This window comes from Calliphora vicina, chromosome 5, assembly GCF_958450345.1.
Source record: "Calliphora vicina chromosome 5, idCalVici1.1, whole genome shotgun sequence".
Lineage (NCBI taxonomy): Eukaryota > Metazoa > Arthropoda > Insecta > Diptera > Calliphoridae > Calliphora > Calliphora vicina.
Window position 1 is genome coordinate 50,516,434 of NC_088784.1, and position 14,982 is coordinate 50,531,415.

Consider the following 14,982-nt stretch of genomic DNA (forward strand, 5'->3'; position numbering starts at 1 on the left):
TAAAAGAAGGTTTTCCGTCGACATTGTCGACGTCTAAATTGTCTCCATAAAGTTTGTTTTTCGTTTCTAAGTTGTTGTAATTCGGATGACCACCAGGGTAACTGTCTAGTTTTTTTTCTGTTGGAAGAGATAGGAATGCTTTCATTGGCAGCAGATCTTATTACATTTCTTATGGAAGCGGCCTCTTTATTTACATTATCAGATACATTAAACTGTTCATTGTACTGGGATATTTTATTCTGATAAACTGCCCAATTGGCCCTATGTGTATTAAATTTGCTCTGAGTAGGGTGACTAATGTAATTATTATTATTACTATTATTCATTAGAATTTCAGTCATAATAGGGTAATGGTCGCTGTTATGCAGATCATCTATGATGTACCATTTGCATAGAGGTATAATAGAGATGGATGCAATTGTCAAATCAATATGTGAGAATGTATTATGAGTGCTACGATGAGTTGGAGATCCGTCATTTAATGTAGAAAGATTATTATTAAGGAAATATGTTTCTATAATTGAACCCTTAGTGTTTGTAACAGCGGAGCCCCAAATAGGATTCCAAACATTAAAATCCCCAATCAGTAGGAAAGGGTTATTAATGTTTGCCACAAGATCATTAAGGTCTGATGATTGAATTGAATCATGAGGAGGAAAATATATAGAAAAAATTGAAAATTTTATGAATGTATTTATTTCCAGTCCAACTATGTTGAGAGACTGATTTGTGTTGAGAATATTGTGAGGTATACTCTTCCTAATTAATATTGCTGAACCTTGTTTAGAACTTGCATTTGGATTGAAGAAATAACCATTGTATTCCTTCGGGGTAATTGGAGTTATATTGTTTTTGCATTTAGTTTCTTGAAGACAAATTATGTCAGGGTTTTTTTCAGATATAAGTAATTGCAAATTAGTAAAATTGTTCTGATAACCGCGAATATTCCACTGTAGAATATTTAGGATCATCTAAGAGAAGGAAAAATAATGCTCTTAAAACTTTTAAAAAATAAAGAATGAATTGAGAACTCTAGAGAGTCTCTTCATCGTCTGTTGCCATAAACTCTATTCCTTGTGTATCAACGTCAGAACTAGACTCTGATAGATTAACTGTATAGTTGGGAGATTCAGAGAGTAAATTATTTATACTCTGAGAGACAGAGAGAGTGAGTGGGGTTGTTGTTTGATTATTTTTTTTTACAGTTTCAGTAATTAATGATTTTATTTTTGTTTGATTTTGACTATTTTTTGTTTTGAATTGAGTTTTTGTGTTTGAGTGATTTTGGGGACTATTTTCACATTCTTCTTTGTTATTATTTGAAAGAGATCTGATTTTAGGTTCTGAGGTTAATGCAGAAGGAATCTCTTGAATTGTCGATGTTTTTACAATATTGGATTTGGTGGATGATTGTGTGATTGCAGTTGATGAAGTTGTTGGTTTGCTGGAATTATTGATAGTATTTTTATTACTTTGGTTAGTGGATGTAACAGATGAAAAATGGGTTACAGGAAGAGAGGTGTTGCTTTGCTCTCTATAAATTTTAATTGCTTCGAGCATAGGACATTTAAGTTTTGTTTTAATTTTGAGAATTTCTTTTTGTTCAATAAATTGTTTGCATTTATTGGAAGACGAGGGGTGATCTTCTGTGCAATTTGCACAATATGATCTAGTGCATTCTGAATCGGCATGAGGGGGTAGGTTGCAGTTAACATATGCTTCAGCACCTTGGCAGCGTTTTTTTGTGTGGCCCAACAATTTACATTTTTTGCATCTCATTGGGTTAGGAATGTACTCGCGTACTTTTACCTTGTACCATGAGACATCGATAGACTCAGGAAGATTGTATAAATCAAAAGTCAATAGCATAACACCCGAAGGCATGCTTTTCCCATCAGTTGTTTTAATATATTTGTAAACATCCACAACACCTTGGGAGTTGAGTTCATCTACAATTTCCTTTTCTGATATGTTTATAAGACATGGTGCAAAAACAGTACCCTTGACAAAATTTAGGTGATCATGTAATTTACATGTAATTTTGCATATACCAAATAATTCTTTTGAATTCAGAAATTTTTTAGCTGTTGATTGATCTTTGACAAGTAATAGTAAATTACCATCTCTTAGTTGAGAAATGGATATAATTTCTTTGCTAATAAGATTGAGGGCTCTATGGATTGCAAAGCATGAATAGTGAGAAAGTGGTTTCTCTGCATTATCAGCGGCAACAACAATGTACTTTGGGTTGACAGGTTTATGGGTTGGAAGGGGGGGGAAGTCAATGAGAGACTCACCTCTGTTTCGTTTCTTTCTCTTACTTTGAGGACTACGGTCAGCTAGTAAAGCAAACCGGTTATCCCCTAAAAGGGGGGGCCCAGGGGGCATTGTAACACTTACGAGCTTTGTGTTATATTTATTAAATTGTGTAGGTACCTACATATGTAAATAATATTTAGTAAATATAAAAAAAACTTCAAAATTAATTGAGTTGATACCAATTTTTATTAAAACATAAGAAATTTTGTACATATGTATGTATATCCATTCATTTACAGAAGTAAAAAGATTTGCTATTATGTTATTTTCAATATCAAAATTTAAGAGTTCATAATTAAGTTTTGTTATTAGTATATTAGAAAGTGACTTTTTGGATAGTTTTGATCTTAATTTTGTAGTTAACATGTACTGCAAGCGAGTGGTCCTTAAATAAAAAAATATGGAACATTTGAAATAAAAACAAGAGAGCTATATTCGGCTGTGCCGAATCGTATATACCCTTCACCAAATTATACTTAAAAATATTTTTATTTAAACAAAATTAATTTTTTCCAATATTGTTTTTTAAAAAAGTTCTTTCCAATTTTTTTTTTTAAAATTTTTAAAATTTTTTTTTTAATTTTTAAAAAAAATTTTTTGGAAAAAACAATTTATGACAAAAAAATTTTTTGGGTGAAAAAAAAATTTGGGTAAAAAATTATTTTTCCCGATTTTGACCCATTATAGGTCCAACTTACTATAGCCTTATATACATCGTTTCAATGGACTTTGAAATATCTATCATTAGATATCCATATTGTCTATAGTAATGACTTAGTAATCTGCACTGACCTCAATAAATCATACCACAACAATGCAAAACAAAATTAAACGCATTGGCCCATAATCATAGTCAAACACTAAAGTCGGTTCTTTTTAAAAACAACTTTAAAATAAAAACCTGCTTTTTATTAATTTGCAACCATAGTCAAAATTAAAGTATGTTTTAAATTGAACCGACTTTAACTGGCTGCCACCGCAAATGTAGAAAATGTTTTCATACAATATACAACAAAATACAGACAAGTGGCAACTCTGAACAGCTGACATACAAAATTAAAAAAAAAAACAAAAAGGTAAACAATAAAAGTAACCGGGACAACTAAAGAAAAAAATTGTTTGTTGTGGAAAAATGAAATATATAAGATGAATATCATAATTAGAATATTTTGGTACTAATTTTATTGATAACTGTTCAATAATGGCAAAATCTCTACCAATATCTTGTAACTTAAACATTTTTTACTTTCTGCCGAACTTTTTTACTTGGTGAAGAACAGCTGATGCTGTTGTTAAACGAGTTAATAACAGCTTCAGCTAGTTTTATATTCAACGTCAGAAGTATACTTTAACTTGTCTATGATAGACCTAAAGTCCACTCTTGAGTAAAGTCGAGTTTAATTCTCTTAAAGTATTCTTTATTTCTGACTATGATTATGGGCCATTGTTATTTTCTTCATGTATGCAGCTTAAAATAAAAAACATTTTTTGCTTTTGATTTTTGAATGTTAGTGCAAAGTAAAACCTAACATTCAAAAATCTAAAAACCAAAGTAAAAAATGTTTCTCTTATTTTCTCAATTTTGCAAGAAAAAAAACATTACAAATCCTATATTACATGAATGAATAAAGCAAAATATTTCGTGTCTCTTCATACACGAATAGAACACAACAAAAATCAAAATTTTTTTTCATGAACATGAGTGACAATTGAATGACTATTTGGTACTCTGAAATATCCCAGCAGTTTGAAAAGTGCCAATTGGAAACCTTACACTAGCTATATTACTACTTGTACAACACACTAGTTCGCTGTGGCTGGTTAATGGTTATCATTTGCACTACATTTCACCAGCATATTCAGTAATAAACAATAGTCAGATATTTGTCTTTAGTTTTTGAAAATAAGTTCAAGCCGTTTGTGTTTTCATTCTCAGTGATGATGTAGAAAATGAAAAAATAGAGAGTAGACTCACATGTTATTCTTAATATCAATTAGAGAGCAGTACAAATAAGAGCTCAGTCAAAGTAAATTAATAAAGTAGCGACAGTACTACAACAAATACAACATTTACAAAAACCACAAGCAATTTTGTTTTTGGTTTAAGGTCTGAGCTGTCAAAGTTGCCTGTTGTTGTTTTTGCATTTGGGCTTGTTGTATTTTTCGCCACAACAACCACAAGTGAATTGACAGTTCAGACCAAAGTATAAAAAATAGTCAGCTGTTCTACTGAGTCTACTTTATTAATTTACTTTGAGCTCAGTGGTTTAGTGGTTATGCATTAAACACATTCAAGACAGCAGGCTACCAACTTCAATCTGTCAAAAATAAAATGCACACGTTTATATGGAGACGATTATTAATTATAACCATATATATATTTTTACTCAAAATAATTGTTTCAATCTTAATTACTTTGGAATTTTGTACGGTTATTTTTTATTAAAGTGGCACCACTGAATTGTAAATCAGCTGTTTAATTGTAGCTGTCGTCTTTAAAATAATTCAGTAGCTGACACACGACTACAACTGTAACCAGCAGAATTTGTGTTCGTGTAGCCTGTTGTCTTGAATGTGTTTAATGCATAATGCATTTAATAAAAAATAACCATACAAAATTCCAAAGTAATTAAGATTGAAACAATTATTTTGAGTAAAAATATATATATGGTTATAATTAATTATGTACCTGTTATTAATTTATTTCAATATGTTTATCAGAAACTTCTCTTAATTAAGTAAAAAAATATATTTTTTTAAACACTAATTTGATTTACATTTTTTTATTATATTGGCAACACTATTTCTGTTTTGTAGTTGTCAAAAATAGAAATTAGCCTAATTCCGCTACATCGGCATGAGTAGTCGTGTGGCCGTGTAGCTGTGCTGTCGTTAAAATAATCGTCTTCATATAAACGTGTGCGTTTTATTTTTGACAGATTGAAGTTGGTAGCCTGCTGTCTTGAATGTGTTTAATGCATTAGAGCATTTGACTAGAAAACGAGAGGTTATGTGCAGGGTTGTCAGATTTTTTTACCTCCATCGCCAAAATCTAAACTAAAAATCGCCAAATATCGCCAAAATAATTTTTTTGAGTTCTTTTTTGTAAAATACATACATACTTATTTTATGTATTATAAAGACAATTTATTTCGGTTTAAATCTAGTGCATTAGTTATTTATATTGAATTGATATCAAAAGTATATATTGTATTACAATTAAACTTTTGTAACATTTTATCTGTAGGCTGAAATGAACTGCAACAAAATTTATTAACATTCTATAACTTATTATTCTCATCAATGAATCTAAAAGTTCATATTGAATTTTTTACGTAAGCGAGTTTTGGAATAAGTTCTACGCAAGGGTTGCTGGTTGGTAAAATTTACATATTTAGAACGGATAAGTCTTTAATCGGTTAAGTCTTTAATCTAACAAAAATCTAACAAATTTTCTCGGAATTTCAGATCTAAGTCCAATTGATATATGCTAATTTTGACCTCTGCAACTTCATATTTCCCTGCAGATACTTTTGTATTTAAAAATAAAGTTAATGATTTTTTAACTACCAAAAATTTCGGTTCCATTTCAATATTGAAAATCGTTAGCTTAGTACGCAAACGACCCAAGTCCCATTTTTTGAATTTTACAGGAGAGACAAAAAACGTTCTATCTTTTTTTGCTTTCAATATTCTTTAGATCTGTAAACGCAGTTCTCTCCTATGATCTGTTAACATTAAGTATCAGTTGAAAAAATAAAATAATTGAAATAACTTTAGAAACTGAAGCCATTTTTAGGGACTTAGCTCTTTTGATTTTTATGATTTTGTGTTTTTTGGCTGGACTTAGCACATTTTCTTATAATAAATTTTAATTTCTCGTTTTATTATTTTACAAATTGGTTTTATTATTTTATATTATTTAAATACATAACAAAAAACAGTCTTATTTCATTGCTGTAAAACAAAATAACTCAAAATCTTAAATAAATTAGTTTTTTATTAATATTTCTTCAAAATTTATTTTTTTTTATTTTACAGTGAATTGTGTAACCATACCAGTGTTGCCAATTTAGCCCTTTTTGGGCTAAATTTAGCACTTTTCAATCTTGTTTAGCCACAAAAAAATTAATTTAGACTTTTTTATTTTCATTTAGCCATATATATTTACTCTAATGAAAATTATATAGTTAGTCTAATGATATGAAATTTTTGCTGCTGAAAATTAGTAAAATCAGTTCAAAAAAATTGGCAGGGATATTATGACAAAAATTAACTAAAAATGTTGAACCAGTAAACAATTTAATTGTTTGAACCTTCCATACATTAAAAAAATGCCATAACTAATATAGAGAAAATGGACGTTATTTGAATAAAAATTGTTAATAAATATGTTAATGTTTTACGCGCGGGTCCGGGCGTTTATAAAATCATATATAGGGTTAAAGAGAATACTTTAAACTTTATCTGGGCGATGTATTTTTTGATCCTTTTGAAGGTTAGGCTCCTCTAAAATTAAAATTTGATGTAAATATAGTACTTTAACAAAAATTGTATAACACATGCCATGTAGTATACCGTTTTCAAAGACTACAATCCAACCAATTTAGAAAGAAAAATTCAGTTCATTATCGATAATAACTTAGCTATGATCATTTCAAATATACATATCTGATCAAATATAAAAAATTAACTTTTATCCAAATTTAAATTAAATATTTATGTTTACATATTTTAGCTACCTTAGTTTTGATATGTTTACTAACTAATGGCAAAATTTATGTTTTTGCCAATGAAAATCAATTCTGTACGGCGACGTGTATAATTTTTATACCCTTCACCTTCGTGAGAAGGGTATATATAAGTTTGTCATTCCGTTTGTAATTTCTACATTTTTCATTTCCGACCCTATAAAGTATATATATTCTGGATCCTTATAGATAGCGGAGTCGATTAAGCCATGTCTGTCTGTCTGTATGTCTGTCTGTCTGTCTGTCTGTCTGTCTGTCTGTCTGTCTGTCTGTCTGTCTGTCTGTCTGTCTGTCTGTCTGTCTGTCTGTCTGTCTGTCTGTCTGTCTGTCTGTCTGTCTGTCTGTCTGTCTGTCTGTCTGTCTGTCTGTCTGTCTGTCTGTCTGTCTGTCTGTCTGTCTGTCTGTCTGTCTGTCTGTCTGTCTGTCTGTCTGTCTGTCTGTCTGTCTGTCTGTCTGTCTGTCTGTCTGTCTGTCTGTCTGTCTGTCTGTCTGTCTGTCTGTCTGTCTGTCTGTCTGTCTGTCTGTCTGTCTGTCTGTCTGTCTGTCTGTCTGTCTGTCTGTCTGTCTGTCTGTCTGTCTGTCTGTCTGTCTGTCTGTCTGTCTGTCTGTCTGTCTGTCTGTCTGTCTGTCCGTCTGTCTGTCTGTTGAAATCAGTTTTCTGAAGACCCCAGATATCTTCGGGATCCAAATCTTCAATAATTCTGTCAGACATGCTTTCGAGAATTTTGCTATTTAAAATCAGCAAAATCGGTCCACAAATGGCTGAGATATGAGGAAAAAACCAAGACAACCTCGATTTTTGACCTATTTTTTACCTATATCTGGATTACTAAGAGCCAGTTTTTGACTTCGTATTTAAATATGAATTATATTTAAGTTCTATTTAAATGCGAAAATGAGTTTCTCAGTGCTTTTTTAAATGATACTTAAATGGCCGACGTTGGTCATTTAAATTCTATTTAAGTTTCATAAACTACCATATGTTTTTGACAGCTGACTTTTGTTGTTTGTTTTTTTTTTCACTCTATTGTAGTAAAAAAAAAAACAAACAACAGCGTCTTGCTAAAAAAAGCGTCTTGCAAAAACTACAATTCCGATGCGGGGCAATTGGAGCTTCTTTTGTGCATTTTCCTACCAATAATTTTATTGTTTAATAAACTTTTATTTCTTATTGGGCAAAATGTATCAATTTTTGTTTTGGTTGAACAGCTGTTTTAAGCAAAACTATCGATAAATTTTTGATATTTAGTAGTGCTACCATACTTATTTAAATAAGACAAATTATGTAGCACTGAAAAACTCAAACTGTATTTAAATACAACTTAACTTTAAGTTAAAATTAACTAAATACGTATTTAAATAACAAGTCAAAAACTGGGCATAAGACATTAATATAGACAATATGGATATCTAATGATATATATTTCAAAGACATTTGCAACGACGTATATAAGACCATAGTAAGTTGGACCTACAATGGGTCAATATCGGGAAAAAATTTTAACCCGAATTTTTTTTTCAAAAAAAAAAAATTTTTTTAAATTTAAAAAAAAAAAATTTTTAATTTAAAAAAAAAAAAATTTTAAATAACAATCGAAAAATTTTTTTTCCAAAAAATTAAAAAAACAACTGGAAAAAAAATTAAATTTTGTTTACCTAAAAATATTTAAAATTTTGAAGTATGATTTGGTGAAGGGTATATAAGATTCGGCACAGCCTACTATAGCACTCTTACTTGTTAGAATATCTTTTTTTCTGCATTACATGAGAGGCATATTTGCCATATATTCACTTATCAAAATATTCTCCATCGAAGTTATCACAAAGGATTACTTTATACATAATTTGTCTTTCATATAAAAAAATTTTCCTAGGAGCATTTTGCAGGCCAGGTGATAAATACGAGGTGATAACAACATCGGCATATGATATACGTGTGGCCCCATATTACGTTGTTGTTGTTGTAGCAGCATGAACAATTTACAATAATCAATCTGGATGTTCTGGTGGTTCTGCATGTTGTTCAAGTCCAAGAAATTGAGCTACTTCAACAGGATGAGTCCATAAATCCATTGGACTGAGTGAAGTAGGGTTGGCTGAACAGTTAAATATGTGGAGGGTGTCATGAGGACCCTGACCACATGCTGGGCATAAGTTAAGGACGGCACGGTCTATGCGAGACCAAAAGGCATTAAGCCTGTTGCTCCATCCTGATCTAAGTTGTGCCAGAACGACTCTTGTTCCACGCGGCAGAACCTTCTCGGCGTCTGCTATCGGTGGTGGGCGACCTCCAAGTACGACATTCATACGGTATCCTGCTACCGCGGAATTGATGGCGTCTCTGTGAATGTCGTTCAAAGCTGTCATATACGAGCGGCGATCAAATGGATCCTGCACATACCTCTGTATGTTCTCCTCGTATTTCCGAAGGTCCTGTCTGACATGCCTCGGGGGAGATTCCAACTGTGTGATGTTGAAGTTTGGATGACTCCTCCGATGACATCCCAGAAGGAACTGTTGCGTCAACATGACGTTGTGTTCCTTGACCGGTAGAACCTTGGTTTCCTCGTGAAGGTGGTGTTCGGAGGTTATTTGAAGGCAGCCTGTGACGGTCCTTAAGGCTGCGTTTTGACAGCTTTGAATATTTCTCCACTGGGTATCACTCAACGAAGGTGACCACACTGGAGCAGCATAGTTGACCACTGACCGGCCAATCGTTTTGTAGGTAGCAAGCAAGGTTTCTTTGTCCATACCCCAAGTACTGCCGGCTAGTGCTTTGAGGACCTTGTTCCTATTTCGCAGTTTATGCGTGATTGCAGTGGCGTGTGCTGAGGAGGTAAAAAGGCTATCAAAAGTGACACCCAAGATTTTCGGGTGGTTCACTGTCGGAATTTGTACGCCGTCGACCATGATGCCTAAATTCAGTTTTACCTCCTTCGTCCAGGTGGTGAAGAGTGTTGCTGATGACTTCGTTGGTGATAACTGCAGGTTACGTGCAGTGAAGAAATTGTGGATTTCATTGAGATAACCATTTACCATACCGCAAAGCTCATCAACGTTGTGACCTGTTGCCAATATAGTACAGTCGTCCGCATACGAGATTATCTCTACGCCCTGTGGGGGCACTGGGAGTTTAGAGAGGTAGAAGTTAAACAGGAGCGGCGACAGGACCCCGCCCTGAGGGACTCCTTGTTTAACTCTACGGGGTTTTGAGCATTTGTCTCTAAACTCCACGAACGACTGCCTGCCACTCAGATAGTTCACTATCCATCTCTTCGTGTTGTTGGGCATTGTGGACTGCAGGATGTCCTGGAAGAGTGTGGCGTGACTGACAGTGTCGAAGGCTTTCGACAGGTCAAGTGCCACTAGTATAGTTCGTTCACAAGGCCTCTGCTGGTTTAAGCCCTGTGAGATCTGAGTGACTATGGCGGATAATGCTGTGGTGGTACTGTGCATTTTACGGAATCCATGCTGGTGACGAGCAGCTGGTAGTTGACGGGTCAGCTGGGGGAGGAGAAGAGCTTCGAGTGTCTTCGCTACAGGTGACAGGAGGGAAATCGGCCTGTACGATTGTCCCTCACTCGCGATTTTCCCAGGTTTTAGCAATGGGATCACTCGACCCATTTTCCAGACATCGGGTATTGTTAAGCTCCTCACTGACAGATTAAAAACCATTGTCAGGTACTCGACTCCCCGCTCGCCTAGGTGTTTTAGCATCAGCATGGATATCCCATCAGGTCCTATTGCCTTTGAAGGCTTAGCTGTGTTGATGGCTTCTGCAACTTCAGTTGGCGTGTAAAGTTGTGGTGTCCGAGACTGGAAGATCGTGTAGTTTGCGGACAATACTTCTTTTCGCCTTGTCTCTCTCGGGGTGCTCAATGAATTGTCGGCAAAAAGCTCGCGCGCACCGTTTAGGGTCGGATATGGTGGTATCTGCAAACTTAATCGCGACCCTATCATCCTTCTTAGTCGGATTGGAGAGAGACCGAACTGTGGACCACAACTTGCCAACTCCAGAACTTAAGTTGCAGTTCTTCAAATGATCCAACCATTTGTTTCGCTTGTCCTCATTTACCAACCTGCTGATATCGCGGTTCAGCTGGGCGATCCTAGGGTCGTCAGGGTTGGTACTTCGGATGTCATCACGCTCATCTGCGAGTCCCGCTGCTTCTGCTGGGAAGTGCGGTCGCACTACGGATATTCTACCAGCGGGAATGAAGCGAGCGGCTGCTGCTGTGATGGTTTCGCGAAACTTCCTCTCTGCTTTGTGTACGTTGGAGGGAATCGGTAGACCATTGAAGATGCGGTCGGTAAATTCTCTGAAGCCGTGCCAGTCTGCTTTCTTTTGGTTGATGTAAGTTCGGCATTCAGAGACGATGAAATCGTTGGGTCTATCCAGACAAACGATTATGGGTAAATGGTCTGATCCTAGAGAAATAACTGCACGCCAGGTTGTGCAGTTAATCAGACCAGGACTCGCTATGGTGATGTCTGGCGAACTTGCGCAATTACCCATAATCCGTGTGGGGGCATCATCATTTAGTGTGCAGAAGGTGGATTCGTCAATCTGTTCCGCCAGTGACGCTCCTCTCTGGTCTTCCCCAAGACTTGAGTGCCAGAGCTGATGGTGAGCGTTAAAATCCCCTAGGACCAAACGAGTATCACCATCTAGTAAGGTCCTAATGTCGGGATGGTAGCCTGTTGGACAACTGGCTACTGGCGGAATGTAGACATTATAGAGCTCCAACTCCGTATCTCCCGATCTGACCGCAATACCCTGAACTTCAAGATATTGGTCTCTAGAATTCAGATCGAGAGAAAGAGCCCTATACTGCACGGTATTGTGTATAATAAACGCGATGCCTCCACCGTTGCCTCTGGTGCGGTCTTTTCGGAGAACGTTGTATCCGTTGCAACTTTGCAGACTGGAATTACTCGTAAGTTTTGTCTCCTGGACCGCAGCGACCACGATGTTGTGTTGGCGCATAAATCTGGTTATCTCAGTTATTTTCCCTTGGAGGCCATTGCAGTTGAACTGCAATATGGATATCACCCCAGGTCTACGGACTGCAATCGATGGTGTGAGCGGCGATGGTTGTTGCTGCTGCTGTTGTTGTATTTGCTGCTGTTGTTGTGATTGCGGTGGGGAGGGTGGAGGTGTGGCGTAGGATGACGACGATGATGCCGAAGACGCCGATGAACTACGTCCCTGGCAGCATGGGGCAACGTAATTCTCCGACCACTCCCTTTCATGATTTAGTCCGGAACAATTCCTAAGGTGACACCAGCCCAAACAAGAGTTGCACCTTAATTGTGTTGACATGTGGTGCAGTCGGTTCTGGCAAACCGTGCAGAACCATGGTCCGGGATTTACTTCAATTCCGGCACGGACCAGTAGGATGCGGAGCAGCAATTCCGGAAGGTGCAGCTCCGTGATTAAAAATTGTAAAGTTGTTGTTGCTGGGTTGACAGCCCTTGGCCGAGTGAGCTCGGGTCATTCCGGTGCGTAGAACCGGCTGTCGTGGGAATGCCCATATTACGTTATTTGTAGTGGTGTGGTGGTCAGCTGTTTGTTTAAGAATGAACAATTACATGTTGGTCTGCCAATATGTATAGTACAATTATTTAACTTTGGTTTCGACTTACTGTAAGATCGGACTAAGAAACATGTTATTATCTTAGGTGTCTAATAACCTCTAGCTTTGTATGGCATAGTTCCCCAAAAGTTCTGATGAGGTTGCACCTAACAATAGGGTAATGACGGTTACAAATGTAACCAGCTAGAAACGTAAGTTTTTAGTCGAACCAAACAAATAATTATTCATTCTAAAAGCTATGGATTTCACGGGTTTATGACAAGAAAGAAAGATAGTACAGAACCCGATACTGCTCATGATACCTCTATAACCCCGCCACACAGTAATTCATTGCAATTAAATAAGAAAATAATTTCAAGAAAAATATGCGATTAGATCTAGCTAATGACCGCGACGGTACTAAAAACAAAAAAAAAACGTAACATCTTCAAGATAATGTTTTCATTAAATGACCATCACCGTATATGTTTTCGACTTTATTTAACTGAAATAATTTTAAATTCTATATTAATGCTGTTGAGTCATACCACATTTTTTATTTTTGATTTGAATTTGAATTTTTTTAATGAATTAATTATTTTAAATCATTGCTAATTACCCTTGCATTTTGACAATTAACTATCTTTGAATTACCTACTCTAATTGTCAGAATGCTTGGGTAATTTTACTTAAGTGTTATATTGTCAAATAGAATAAGAAACCATTTTTAAAAAATAAATTACTCTTGTACTAATATTGAAAGCCACCGGTTTTGTATTTTTTTACTTTTGCGAAATATTAATTTTTTAATTCAGTTCCGAAAACATTTTGAAAAGTTTGCTAAACCTTAAAAATTTTTAATTAAGTGCAAACGGTCCTTAAAAAATATTAAGGAAGAACATTTTGGCGCCCGAGCAGGGACTGTTTTTTAAAATAAATTCGCTATTTACCGAGACCGTACTTTTTACAAGTTTCCGTGAGTTCGTTAATAAAACAACCCCGTTAACAAGTATATTAAAAAACACATAATAAACATTTAAAAAACTAAATAAACAAACAAACAAACCAACCCACAACACATAAACATCAACCAAGGAATCCATCCATCAAGAAGGAAGACCATACCAGATGCCTAATTGCAACTGCATTTTGTGCCAAAAGGAAAGTGCCGAACGTCAACAAAACCCTAACCAGGTATTTAAGAACAAATAATTGTGTGAGACTTTGCATTTTATTTATCTTTGAAATTAAAAAAAAAAATAATTAATTTGATTGCCAAAGTTATTTCCACACCTAAAATTATTTGCTCTTCTAATAATTTTCTTATAAATCTCTTAAGTAGTGAAACACACAAAAATAGTGATAAAGTGCTTTATTGTTGTTTTTTATTTAAATTCAAATACACAAAACTTAATTATTAAGTTAAAATTAAAAACACCACAATTAAAAAGAAAGTCGCCTCCTCGCTGCAATTGTTAAAATCACTTATCGGTCGTTCTCTTATTTTTTTTAACACTCTCACTGTTTTCTTTGGAAAAATAATTAAAGTTTTATTAAAGTGTAAAAATATTTACATCTTTCCAATTTACCTTTTTTGTGCACTTGTTTCTTTTATTAACTCGATTGTTTATTTTTATCAACTCGCTTGTTAAGTTATTTGACACTTGTTTTGATTTATTTTCTTATTATTCGTTACAATAAATAAAACCGTTTACCAACACTGTTGAGTTGTAATGATCAAAGTGGCAACCGCACTGATCATATGGTAACAGACGGACAAATATAAGAACATAAACAAAAGAAAACAATACAAATAAAGGTGACAAAAAATAAATAAAAGTATATAAGTGAAAATAAATAAAAAGAAGTATATGTATACATATAAATAAAAGAAAATATATAAAAACAAATAAGGAATTATAATTGAGAAATTTTATAAGAAAAAAGTGATAAAATAGTGTAATTAAAAATAAAAATCATAAGAGGTAAAATTATTATTATCGGACGGACATTTATAAAAGTGATCGCGAGTAAATTTAATAATAAAAGAGGCAGTGGTAATTAATTGAACAACAACAATAAAATTAAAGCATTAAAAAATAAAATTGCGATAAATTCAATTGTTTACATTTATTTTCTGTTGCTTGCTTTTATTTAACTCTTATTCTTCTTAATTTGTGATACAACCCAACGAACAATTTATCGAAAATTTGAAATATAAAAATAAAATAATATTTTTTGTTATAATTTATAAAATTTGTTCGGGTACGGAAAAAATTTATTTGCGAACTGGTTTATAACCCAGCAAACAATATTGTTCAGAAAATTTTTCCGAG

The 14,982-nt window shown here is 34.3% G+C and overlaps 1 protein-coding gene across 1 annotated transcript; it reads right to left on the minus strand.

Moving 5' to 3' along the window:
• Positions 1-10,854: 10,854 nt before the first annotated feature.
• Positions 10,855-13,749, minus strand: LOC135961240 (uncharacterized). The gene is made up of 2 exons (XM_065512734.1): positions 13,717-13,749; positions 10,855-12,498 (listed from the first exon to the last, which is right to left on the minus strand). The coding sequence occupies exons 1-2, from the start codon at positions 13,747-13,749 to the stop codon at positions 10,855-10,857; spliced, it is 1,677 nt and encodes a 558-aa protein (XP_065368806.1).
• Positions 13,750-14,982: the final 1,233 nt, after the last annotated feature.

What these genes read in the sequence shown, in the direction of transcription:
- LOC135961240 (XM_065512734.1), bottom strand. Translation starts at nt 13,749, where the DNA reads ATGGATTCCTTGGTTGATGTTTATGTGTTGTGG. An exon ending in TTGATGTTTATGTGTTGTGG is followed by an intron (nt 12,499 to 13,716) that starts GTTGGTTTGTTT and finishes TTAATCACGGAG; the next exon opens with CTGCACCTTCCGGAATTGCT.